The sequence below is a fragment of the Chroicocephalus ridibundus genome, chromosome 12 (genome assembly GCF_963924245.1).
Source record: "Chroicocephalus ridibundus chromosome 12, bChrRid1.1, whole genome shotgun sequence".
Lineage (NCBI taxonomy): Eukaryota > Metazoa > Chordata > Aves > Charadriiformes > Laridae > Chroicocephalus > Chroicocephalus ridibundus.
This window is the reverse complement of record NC_086295.1, coordinates 9,393,560-9,406,368: the sequence shown is the minus strand read 5'-3', so window position 1 is coordinate 9,406,368 and position 12,809 is coordinate 9,393,560. Positions and strand designations below refer to the sequence as shown.

Sequence of the window (12,809 nt, the reverse complement as noted above, 5' to 3'; positions counted from 1 at the left end):
GCTCAGTCTTGCCTAACTGGAAGGTAAAGTCCAGGGCAGAGTTTACACATGTGCAATGATGGAGAGACATGCAGAGATCACTGCTTCGGTGAACACAATCGATCAGTACTGGCCATGCTTTAGAAAGCCGATCTGTGAAAATTTCAGGTAAGACAGTTAAATTAAAGCACGTTGCACATAAAGCTACAAACCAGATTTTACTTTCTCTGGGGGAAAGTAACATTTTTCACTAAGGAGCTGATGAGCAGTTGTGGGTTGATTTTTCTTTTTCTTTTTTTAAAGCAGGTTGATGATGAAAAATCTCAGAACAGTATGACTATCATGAGAATGATTTCTAAAGCAGGAAGCATGACAGCCCCACACCCACAACAGCAGAAGCAGCTGCCACATGCAAGTTGTCAGCCACACACTGCAGCTCTGATCCACGCTACTTAAAGCTACTTGGGAGCTTTGACACCATCTTCAACGCAGTGAACTGCACAATGCAGAATTAGCTAAAAGTCCAGAATAAGAAAGGAAAAACAAATGGGTGGTATTACCCAAGTCAGAAGGTGTTTCACATCATCATCTCAAAGCAGGAACTCCTATGACAGAGCCCAGCCTGAACAGAAGTACCAGGACCACCACCACTTACACTCAGGACCTGCAGCACTGTGAAAGGATACCACCAATAAGAAATATCAGTAATTAAAACAATCTCTAACCTCATCTGAAGTTCCCTGCAATATGACTTCAGTGCCTCCCAGATTCTGAATGCTGGAAGAGAAATTTCATCTTGATGCTAAGGGGAAAAAAAAAAAAAATCAGAGCAGGTTGTTTCATTTTTATCTGGAACATTTCCACCTGCCCACCTCTTTTCTGCACAAAGCCTTTCCAAGTTCAGTGGAAGTCCATGCCTGGCTTTAAGCACAGGCAACAGAAGAAGCTGCTGGGTGTTAGGAAGATTTCCACAGCCGCAGTGGAAAGCCAGACCTGCTGCTGCCAGCTGAGAGAGGAGCAGGGGCAGGGACAGGTGATTGTAGTGGCGGAGCAGTAGCCACCACAGCTTCTGACCCTGCTGCTCCTCAGGGTAAGAAAACAGGAAACCCAGCTCTCCGGGAGCAGGGCCAGTCTGTGGCAGCATGGCCCAGATGGGGGAAGCATTTTGCCTGCATTTGAAACAGCTTGGAGCAACTCTGCCTTATAAAATGGCAGAAACCAACTGGCAGCACCCCACCGCCCCTAAGCAAGGCAGCATCTCCCCTGCTTGCAGGGTCTCCTACGGAGATGAGATCCTTTCTTTTGCAGAGGTCAGGGCGGCAAAGCAGCTGTTCCCAAAAAAGCAACAACTCAAAGCGACGCCAGAGCTCCGATAGCCTGTCTCACACTGTGAAAGCAGCAAAAGCAGTGCAGGAGGGGGGGAAAAAAGGGAATTTCAAGGATTACTCCACTTTGGGCACTGCTAGGTGCCGTAAATTCCTGGTTACAGGTCAGTCATCCCCCCAGCTCTACACAGACAGCCTGGAATTGCAACGGCCTTTTTTGGCTTCGGCAGAGTCTGGCTGCAGGCAGCTGCCCATCGGCACAGCATCCACCTCCAGCGCTACACGGGCTGCCTTGTCACAGGGCTCTAGATTCCGGTCTGAACCAAGGACCCACTACACAGCATAAAATATGCTAAGATATTTTCGATGCAGAGAGCTTTCAATGCTGTAAAGAACAGCCTTGCTTTCCACACATTAGCACATTGAAATCTGTACAGCAAGCCTGTCAAACAAAGCAGCTGCTCTCTGGCTCTCCTACACCTCTCCTCAGATGGAAGAGCTTCAATTATGTGCATGTCTGCAGGATTTTAACCTTTTTCCTGCCTCTAGGCACTGCGTAAGAAGATCTGATGCACTAGTCTCTTCATTTTCCTACGGCGGTTCAATGCGAAAGGTTGCCCTCGGAGTTTGTTTTTTCACAGCAGGGGCGTAGGAGTACGAAACCAGAAAGCTACTCAATTACTGATTCCCTGCCCCTACATTTCCAGACTGGCAAGACAAGTTAAAGAAAGTATTTTCTAGGGGAATATGATCAACTGTAGAAAAAAGTAATTAAAAGTAACTGCAATGTCCAATTTTACTTAATTTTATACAAGAGCTCCAAGACATTTACATGCTTACAATCTTTAGACAAACCCAACCACATCCCATGATTTTCAGGAGGACACATGGAACATACTTCACAAATAACCATCAGGAACATTTGTAGCCCAACTCAGTTTCTGCTTAGATACCACAGTAACAGCCGTGCTAAAAGGTCTAATTAACTCCCACTGATTTCAGAGAAGTAACTAAAATAGAGCTAAACCAGGTACATCAACATGTTACCTTAACATGCAGTCGCCTCCTGCTTTTCTCTCAGTCACTCTGGCAACATATCAATTATCACCATGCTCAGATTAGCTCCTGTTTCTAAACAAATACTGGAAAGGTGAATCTTTTCCCCTAAAAAGATTCTACAGGGTAATTATCAACGTGTACTAAACGCTTGTAATCCACAGTTGTTCTTCCAGAAAAAATAAATTTAAGGAGCTGTCGGTTCAAGCCGTCAAATCTAAACTACTTGACAGTGTATCGAACCTTTAAACTTCTGTTGAGAACAAAAGACACAGCAGACACACATATAGGTCTGTAATCAGAAGTGACAGACAGGAAGACAGCATAAAGTCTTGTTTTATATGCACCAGAAATGCATCAGCACAAGCAGCACAGCCGTGTCAAGATAGGATTTCCTGCAAGAATATTTTAGTTACCTCAAGCCTGATTTTTGTAATCATCCTGATGCTTCCAGTAACCTCAACAGACCGTAAGACTAGACGACTTGTAGAAATGGCGCTTCAGTGGTTTAAGCATTCACCTGACATGCTTTAACACAAAGAACAAATGAAAAAAAAAAATCTAGTTTGGAACTTGAGAAGTTATCCTGCTCCAGAGCTAGCAGGATGAAAAAGGAGCCAGAAGGCCTAACTCAAGTGCCAAAAAGTACAGCAGTAGTGCCACACATCTTCTGCGAGATGCAGCGTACATCAGGAAGCTAGTCAGAAGAGTCAAGGCTGGAAATCAATGCAGGTTAGCTTCCCATCGCACACGAAGCCCGCTCTCTACCCCACGCCAGTCTGTCTGCTGCAGACTGCTGACATATTGGCTTATATGCTCTTATGGAACAAACTGAGTCATGCAGCCAAGACTTGAAAATAAACGTTTTTTAAAGAGCTCTGCATTCTGCAGGCAGTACATCCCATTTCATAAAGCTGAGGCGCACAATAAGTACACTTTTGCCCATTTTGCCCCCAAGATTACCTTTGTGTACCAACTCATTTCCGCATGCAAGACTCAGTTATGAAACAGACAGCTACATGCACTCGACTTTAAGAAAAGAGTTAAGCCTTTTCTTAAAGGCCTCTTTATTTTTAAATTCCTTCAAAACATAAATTAATTTAAACAAATCAGATGCAAAACACCTGCATTTTAAATTAGCATATATTTTACTGTATCAATCACAGCAACCTCATACAGTAAGATACACAAAAATAGAGCATGGTATCACTTCAATTCAACACAGTTTTGTACTACAGTATTCCATGACATATATACACAGGACTTTTCTTTTTCAAAGCAAGTATAGTCCCTGCTATGTTCACCGTAAAAATTACGTGGCATCACAGTTTTAGTTAATTCACTGTAGTGTGAGTAGCCATATGGAAATCGAACTAGTGAACTAGAAGATACACTGTATAGCAGCCAAACAGGCATGACACTTCAGAAGATGAACAAAAACAAAATAACCACTGAAATGAAAACCACCCTTAGACTGTATTTTAATAGTAAAATTGTTTTTAAATTCTTCATTATATACATAATGTATCTACATTTGTGTCATATTTATATATATATATATATATTTATAAAAAAACCATACAAGATTTTGAAAACCTTAAAATCATCCACCTAAACAATATTCACCCCAACCTTCAGGGTCAGCAAGGCAACACTTGCCTATAATTATGTTCAGTTGCAGTCACTTGATTCAGAAGTTTCCCTGATTGCTAAACACACGCCATTCACTTTGTTTCTTAGTGCAAACTGTACAGTAACTTATTGTTCTCAGCCCTCTGTAAGACTCAGGTTTCATCTTATTTCCATAATACTTCCGACACCCATTTATGGCTAAAATTATTTTAGCTATTTTACAACATTAGCCTATATAGTTTCCCCCTCTACCTACCGCAAGCCCTCCCCCCCACCCAAAAAAAAAAGTGTAAGACAAACGACCATTCATGCATGTTTCTGTCACACAGGGATCAATGGACATTTAAGTTTAGAAGCCTAGACTCTAACAGTGTTTAAAAAAAACCCTAAGTGAATAATTTTAGTGCAAAGTGGACTACATAGTTTACACCTCAGCTAGAGTTCTTTACAGATATTTTAAACACATTTAATTCTGCACATCAGATTAGGTTGCCTGATACTTTGTTCTAACTAGCTAGTTGGAATAAGGAAGTTAGAAGGATTCTTGTGGGTTTTCTTTTAATAAAAAACTAAAGCCTATTCATAATCAGCTGTTGTTTGGGGGTCAAACTGTACAGAACCTAGCACAACGGAGTCCTGGTTCTCAGCTAGGGTTCCTATGTGCTACACTAATACAGATAAATATTATTATCTGACTCACATCCATAACTGATGGGTTTACTTTAACAGGAGTCACAAATGAGCTCTGATTTTTAACCAGGCCAGTGCTTTACTTGCTGGACTACACTACAGACTTCGCAGTGAATTTGGAAGCAAGCGTAACATTTATACTTACAATTTCCATAACCACAAAGGAAAAGCGTGCACTGAGAACCAAAAATCCTGCAATTCTTAGACAAGACTCCACTCACACTAGTGGTAGCCTTATCAGGGGGGAAAAAAATGTCAGATTAAAGAAACAAAAATTGATCAGAGCCAAGAACGTCAGTCTGCCACAGTGACTATAATAAGCTATGGAATACAGTACAAGGGAAAACAAAAAGTCACCTGAACAAATAACCCAGAGAGACCTCATAGTTATAATGATTCTACCACTTTTAAGAACTCAACATATTAAATATTTATTAAAAATAAACTGTTTCCAAATTACCTATTTACAGTACAAAGAACAGTACTTAATACATGTGCAACAGAAAGTAAAGAAAAATCGGTACTCATCTGGAAGGACAACACTCTAGGCATAATTTAAGTGACATGAGTACAGGTTCACCTTTTTAAAATACCATACAGTAAAAACCAGTAGGATGATATTGGCAACACCAGAAAATAAAGCACATATTGTCCAGATTCAGATTATATAAGCTTGAGATAAACAACGAGGAGATAAGGGGAGAAGCAAGAAACGTAAAGACGAAAGGAAGAGATGCTGTGGTGTTTGCATTCTGGAGATCAAGAAATGCAGACACACTTCAAAAAATAGTCTTTGTTGGCAAAACAAGCCATTCACATATTCCTTGCACATTTTGAAGTCATACTTTATCAAAAACCGGCAGTAGTTTCATCACTCATAGAAAATGAGAAGCTTAATCTTTAGACTTTATTTTCAAGCCTTGAATGGTTTTATTTGGGCAAGGAGATGACTGCAATGGAATAGAAAGCTGTGATGTCACTTTTCTAAAATACAACAGCTGCCAAGTTTTAAAGAAAAATGTGCTCTTCTCCCCCATTTAAATTGAAAAGTAATGATCATTTAGGAATTACCTAAATTATAGCAGCATGAAATCTAATGTATCTGCAGCATCTGTGAAGCCACAAAAATCAAGAACTGGCACCTGATCACCGAACCATGGTTCCAAATGTTTGGACATGTCATTTTGGTAAGAGGTCAGTGTATTTTCTTATCAGTGGAGTCAGAATATTAGTTAGGATAGCCCTTTCCCCTCCCCTTTTCCTTCCCCTCCAAGACAGACTAATCAAGTCTATCTATAAACTACATGGGACAGCTGGGATGATTTATAGTTTAACTGATTGTTAGGCATGAACCTGTGGAGCTCGCTTTTCCTACAGCAGGGATCATAATAGTAAGCGTTGAGGCAAGCGTCACATGAGACTTTAGAGCAAAACGTGCAAGTGTTTGCAGCTCCGGATCGGTTACAAAAGCCGCAGCGCGAGGTGCCTGAAGGTTTGGATTTTGAACTGAATTGAGCAGCTCTCTCTTGACTCTGAGTCTGTGACGTGTACTGAGATTTCTCCCTTAAAGCAGACGCGGGAGACAAGCCATCATTTGGAAGTGGTTTGATCGAATAGGTGCTCTGTTTCACTGCTGGGTATTCCTGCCTAGAGTTGAATAGATTGTCACACTTTTGGCAAACAGAAGTGCCACAAGGTACACCACAGTTTTGGCACTTGAGGGAAGCTGTCTCTTTGGCTAGGTGGGTGCGTTTGTGGTAAACAGGGTTGGCATCATTTTTTAACAGCCATACATCAGGCTTAATAGCATCTTGTCTTTTAAAATTTAACATACTTCTAGAATCGGGATCAGTATATAAATCTAAGTCCTCTTGAGCAGAAAAATAGGAGCTGTAAGGGACATTTGTTCTTAGCATGCCATTGTGATGAGACGAAGTTGGCAAGAATTCATCTGAACACCCGTGTGGGGAGCTTGACATTGTCAGAAGAGAGGGTGACGGACGGATGATTTCATCTTTAATGTCATCTTCCGCATCAACTAAAATTGGTTCTTTCCTGAGACTCAGAGAGCTCATCAAAGGTGGTTTCTTACTTTCCCAATAATTATCGTATGTGTCCACTGATTTAGAAGGCTTGCTTACCTTTGGCTTGAAATAATCTTTAGAGGCCCGTTCGCTTGCTGATTTCTGGAGTACCATTCGTGCCATGGAAGTGTTTAAGTTTTCTTTGCACTCTGCACGCCGTTTCATGGCTTCTGAGCAGCCTCTAACATCTTCAGTGCTATTTTTTCGTTCGTTTATGACATCAATCTCTGAATAACCTTTATCTTTCACTTGCAAGTGAATTTCAAGAAGCTGCTCGCATTCCACTTTGGCCAAAAAAAGTTCAAATGAAACCATTTTCACTTGAATGGCATCAACCTGCTCTTTGAGCTTATATATTGTTCCCAGTTCTTGGACATAGCCCATGTAGTTCAAAATCTGTCTTACATCATCTTCAGTTATAGCAGACTTTACATAATAAACAAAGGGTCCAGTGTAGGTCTAAGGAGGGTGGGGGGAAATAAAAGGAAAACTAGGTTACAAATTCAGTGGTGGACTAGATGTTCAGATAATTCAGTGACAGATACTATATAATTAAATAGAATAATAACGACAGTGAACACAGGCAACTCCCATGGCAAGATGAACTCCATTTCTGCATCCCTCCTGTTCAGCAGATGGAAATTCCACATGAGGCAAATTCAAAGTAGGAGAGTTTTCATTCAAATTAAAATCCTGATTAGCATAATGTCCTCCCTGTTGATTTAAATCACTATGCTATACACTGACATTAACTTTTATACATACCAGACATGCTTGCATTTACAATCAAGTCTACCATGAAAGGTAAAAAGGCAGAGAATTCATGTATTGTCCCTGGACAGGGGTTAGATAAAGATAACAGGAACTCAGAATTACTGAGAGAGTACCAAAGTCCTCTTCAACTCAGCTTTAAATATACTTGAGGTGCACACTTTTGTGTACTACTACTATGCAATTTCAAATGTCTGTTTTATTTAATTTTATATTAGGGCAAGAATTTCCACTAAAAAAGCCCCCAAAGCAAAGATAAGAGTTTGTGCAAGTTGAAACATCCTCAGCATCTGGCATACCTGAGGCATGTTCTTAATCCAGTTCGAACTGTTCTGGATGGCAGGCAAGAGCAGCCTGCCCGCCACGTTTTTGTACGGAACAGGTACTGGATCCACAGTGCACTACCAAAGTCAATATTGGCAGTGCATCAAGAGATATCCTCGATGGATCGGCCAACATTTCAAAGGCCAGAACTTAAGTGTAATGACGGAGAAAATTTATGGAGAGATCTTGAAGAAAGGTAATTTCCCTTTGGGGAAACAGAACTCTCAAATGTTCTAATAGCATTCAAATTCTCTGATAAACAGTGAAATAGTGTCTTTTTAAGAAAAGCAAACAAAAGTACCCATCACTAGTGCACATAACCTGCAACCTATAACAGCATTGTATTTCATCGAACTTCCAAATCTCAAAACTGTTCTTTTAAGTCACCTAGACCGTTCATTACTGAAATGCTGCATCAGTTTTGAATAAGCATATAAGAATAGGTAAAAGATAAATTAGAAAAATCAACAGCAGAGAACTCGCTACCTGACTTCCAGCACCCAAGCCAAGCAATATACAAGTTCATACTTTTCCCTCTGAGATTCTGGCATAGGTAAATAATTTGAAAGTACATTAAAATCAAAACGTAATGAACTGAGAACTGACAAGCAGACAAAAGTATTCTGGAAACAATTCTTTCAGAGAAGTTCCTTTACCGTTATCATATAACTTGTTGGAACCTCAGCAAAGCACCCACTTGAAAGCAAGCATTGGATGCTAGTACTTGTGTTCCATTAATAGCTGTCCCAAGACAAAAATCAAACTTTGAGTAAGCTTAAACACAACTTGACTGCTCACCCTAGTGAAGGCATCTCCAAGTAAAAATTAACACACTGTAGCAGGGTAGGCTGAACAAAAGCCTTAAATAAGCTCTTCCTCTATTTTATGGTTACATTATAAGTGCAGACACAGTACGTGTATTTCTGCTCTTGGGATACTCTCACCAGCACAAACTTCACTTATTTTACATAGAAACTTTCCTATGGCTTCTGTTTACCAACTGTATACAGACAAATATACACATCATTCTAACAGGTGGGGAAAAAAAAAGTCTTTGAAGGAAATGCATGAAATGCGTTAAAAGAAAGAAAAGCAAACCATGTTCTCACTATGGCCACACATGAAAATGTCTTACCTTAATATTTTTGAACTCCTTTTTCCAGGGGTAAAGAAAGAGATTAATTCCAACTGTCTCGAGCATGCTGAATGCATTATGGAGAGAATGTAAACTTGAAGATTTCACAGATCTCAGTGAGTTTTCAGCCATCTCGTAAAATTTTATCAACCGGAATCTATAAAAGGGATCGATTTTGGGAAGGCAAAGCAAGGCTGCCGCTGCCACTCGCAAATACTCATCATTAATAGGACGCTGCTTGTTGTCAGAGGCATTCAGTTTGCATTCATGGAACTGTACATACTTCCTAAATAAATCGTCTTTATATTTTGTATCCATTGAAATCAGTTTTTATCTCACGCTTGGGCAGCTACCTCGTCTCTTTCATGGTTATTCGGCAGTAGGTTGATTATCTGGCAGTAAGAATCTTCAGTAATGGCAACTCTTCTGGAATAAAAATTGAAAACAAAGACAAGTCATGACAGTTGCATAAATCCCAGATGTCCACAGCATCTATCTGCTTCACAGGATCCTATAAAATGGTTCACAGAGCAGCAGCTCCCAGAACAGCCTTGTTAGGTTTCTGAAAAAGCGCATGAGTCTACAGAAATGTTGCTGTCCTTCTTTTCACTGTCATTCTCTACTCCTCTTCCAGTTATCTGCCTAAACCAGCACAACAAACCTCCACTGAGCAAGGCACTGAGAGTTTGATACAATAAAGCTGGTGGACGCTCAAGCCCAGGGTTAGGGAACCAAGGCAGAAGTAACTCCCAGCAAAAAAACAAAAAGAGAAGCACAAGTCTTTAGGGTCTCTTCTTTGCATTTTATTTTGCCCTTTCGGTCCAAACAGCTTACACAAACATTATTTTAATCAATCACTGGGGGGAGGGGGGTTGTTCGTTTGATTGTTGGCTTTTTTTTTCCGCCCTGCACAATGATACGAAGATTTTAAAAAAAAATAGTAATACAGCAAGAAGTTTCATTTTGATCAACTCGTGAAAGCATCTACTTTTTTGTTCCTCTAATGGCACAGGACTGCCCCTAGACTGAGCAGATTAATTAACCTTGCTTTTCTATTTCTAACATTTTCCAGGCTTTTGACTGCCACTCACATTGCACCTGACGGCACACCCAGGCCATCCCAGTGCTGGGAAAGCTCTGCAGCCCCCCTACAGAGATCACGCTCCCCTGGTTGCTGCAAACTACAGCCAAAGTTTCAGCTGAATTCTGGCAGCTGCAAAGAAGATTGTAATCTTTTCAGCAAAAAGCTACACCTGCCATTTTTAGCTGGATTACTAGAACAGAGCAAAATCATCCTGGTTTCACACCGTGCACAGTTTTGTTTGCAGGGATAGTTGCTTTTATGTATATACCGATCTACATTTTCACCTCACTGAGCTCAGGCGCTACACAGAAACAGCTGGTGACAAAAGAAGCTACCTAATGCTACTTTACCAAAACGAAGGTAATTAACAGACAAACAGACTCCACCTCAGCTGCCTGAAGAACTTGTGATCAAAAAGCAGATCACAGGCTTTGGTTTTTTAATGAAAATGCAGTGTAGCCCTTACAGATTTCCCAGCTGTGAACCAAAATGAAGGCGGGGTGGGAGAAATCAATGCACTGTTTTGGTTATAGTCAGTCTGAAACAGCACTTTAGAAGAGACTTTCCACCCAATATTAATTGCAGCTGCTAGAATACCGATCGATGCCCCCCAACACTCCTGTTAAAATGAAAATCCCTGTTAAGAGCAAACTGAATGAAAGAAGCCATAACACAAAATACATGGAGGAGGGAACAAACCACAAACCAACAACCAAGAGGGCAGGAAAACAAACAAAAAAGTCAAGAGCCTAGCAGTTAATATTACTTGATGAAAGGCTGCACTTAATGACAACACCATGTGGGGAAAGTTAACTAGCAGTTCAATTTCTGCTCAAAGGCACACTGCTCTCGGTCTTTCCACCATCAGAAATCGCACTGATGTCAAGAGACAAGCTGTGAATCACAGGAAATGTGGAGTTCTAAATTAACATCTGAGCATAAGGGACAGGAGTAAACCCTTCTCTCTCCCCAGATCTTTCCTCCTTAAGTGGTGCAAGATGAAGTCTGTGGGCAAAGACAAGAGAATGTCTGTTCCTTAGCGAGAAGGGCTCCATGAGAGAATTTCAGAGAAAGACCTTTGTCTGGCACATCAGCAATACACCCCCAGGACAAGGAATGATCCTGTGCTGCCAAGGAGCTGGATTAAGTATTACAGTTCTTCCACCTCCGTGGTTAATAACTACTAAACAAAAGCACCTGGTTACAGGTATGAGACATCAGGACTAGGGAAGTCCCCAAATGAAAGTCCTTCACCGAGGCCCTACGGGATGCGACACTCAAAGCCGCTGCCAGCTCCGATTTTGACTTGGGGTTTGTACACAAGTCAGCGTTCACGCGGCTGAAAGGCAGAACACGACAACCGAAAGGGGCCGGGGAAGCCTCCACAGCGCTGCTCCTCACCCCCAGGGCTTCCAGAAGCAAACCAGCCCCGGCCCAGGCAGGCTCCCAACAGCTAACAGCCACCGTTACGAGGCTCAATAACAACCTCGGGATGCAAGCAGGCATGGATAAATATAGCTTTAAGAAAGACACCGGCTGGCAAAACAGATAAGGTAACAAGGCTGTTTTGCTGCACGTTATTGACTGGAAACCTCGAGATTTCACGGAGACACATGAATAATAAGTTCTGATCTGAAACTAGCTTGCACTGGTGAGACAATAAAACGTTTCTATCCGCCTCCCTCAGGGCCAGAGCCTCAGCGGAGGGAAGCACGGCGCTGCCCGCCCGGCCGGGCACGGGCACGCGAACGCCTCCACAGCGGGAGGGGAGAACGGCGGGGCGGGCACAACCGCCCCCAGCCCGCGCTCAGGGCGCCAGAAACGCCTGGCTGTCACCAAACACTCCACAAGAAAATTAAACCCGAAGGTAAAGGCCGTTTAACAGCGGAAGGGCAGCCCGCACCGCCGGGGAACGGCAGGCGGGAGGAGGCGGGAACGCCGCACCGACCCGCGCCCGCCACAGGCCCTTTGGCCCCCCCGGCTCCTACCAAGGCACCTGTTGCAGAGACACCCGGCCCGGCCGGGAGAGTGGAGCCGCGGGCACGGCCCCTTCGTCCCCCGCCCCTTAACCACCGAGCTCCGAGCCAGCCCCACCAGGGCTTCCCGGTAACGGGGCGCAGCGCCCACCACCCCCCAGCAAACCTGCCGCCCCCTCAGCCAGCAGCGCTGCGCCGAGGGCCAGCAGAGCCGTCCCCCCACCCCGCGGGCTGGGCCCGTCCCTCACCGCTGCGCTCTGGGCCGCGCCCGCCGTACGGGACCCGCCGCCGCTCAGCCGGAAGCGCCCGGTGACCCGGATGCGGACTGCCGACCCCTCGGCCCCTCACGGGCTCCGGCGACGTCCCCCGCGGAGGCCACCCCCACCCAGAATAGCTGCCAGAGAGTCACCAGGGGGGCACGCCCGCCCTCACGGCTCGGCCTCCCGGCACCGGCCCAGGGGCTGCCGGCGGGAGGGGGCGGCTGACAGCGGCGCCCCGGAAGTGGATGGGGTGGGCGGGGCACCGCCTCCTGCCGCCCTGACGTCAGCGGGGCGGGGAGCGAGGGGGCGGGGCAACCTCCCCCGGGCACGTCGCTCGAAAGCCGTTTAATTCCTGCGGGATGGGGCTGCGTGGTAACCGGGGCCGGGCCCCACCATTAAACCGCTGTTCCTTAGCAAACAGCTTTTATGCTGGGGAGCGGGGAGGGCGCGCTTGGGGCCACGCCTCCGGGCCACGCCCATACTGCATGACCAC

The 12,809-nt window shown here is 43.9% G+C and overlaps 1 protein-coding gene across 1 annotated transcript; it reads right to left on the bottom strand.

Annotated features, from left to right (window-relative positions):
- Positions 1-3,390: 3,390 nt before the first annotated feature.
- SPATA2 (spermatogenesis associated 2) lies at positions 3,391-12,611 on the bottom strand. The gene is made up of 3 exons (XM_063349858.1): positions 12,305-12,611; positions 8,997-9,422; positions 3,391-7,225 (listed from the first exon to the last, which is right to left on the bottom strand). Exons 2-3 carry the CDS (start codon positions 9,312-9,314, stop codon positions 5,972-5,974), a joined length of 1,572 nt encoding a protein of 523 aa, XP_063205928.1. The 5' UTR covers positions 9,315-9,422; positions 12,305-12,611; the 3' UTR covers positions 3,391-5,971.
- Positions 12,612-12,809: the final 198 nt, after the last annotated feature.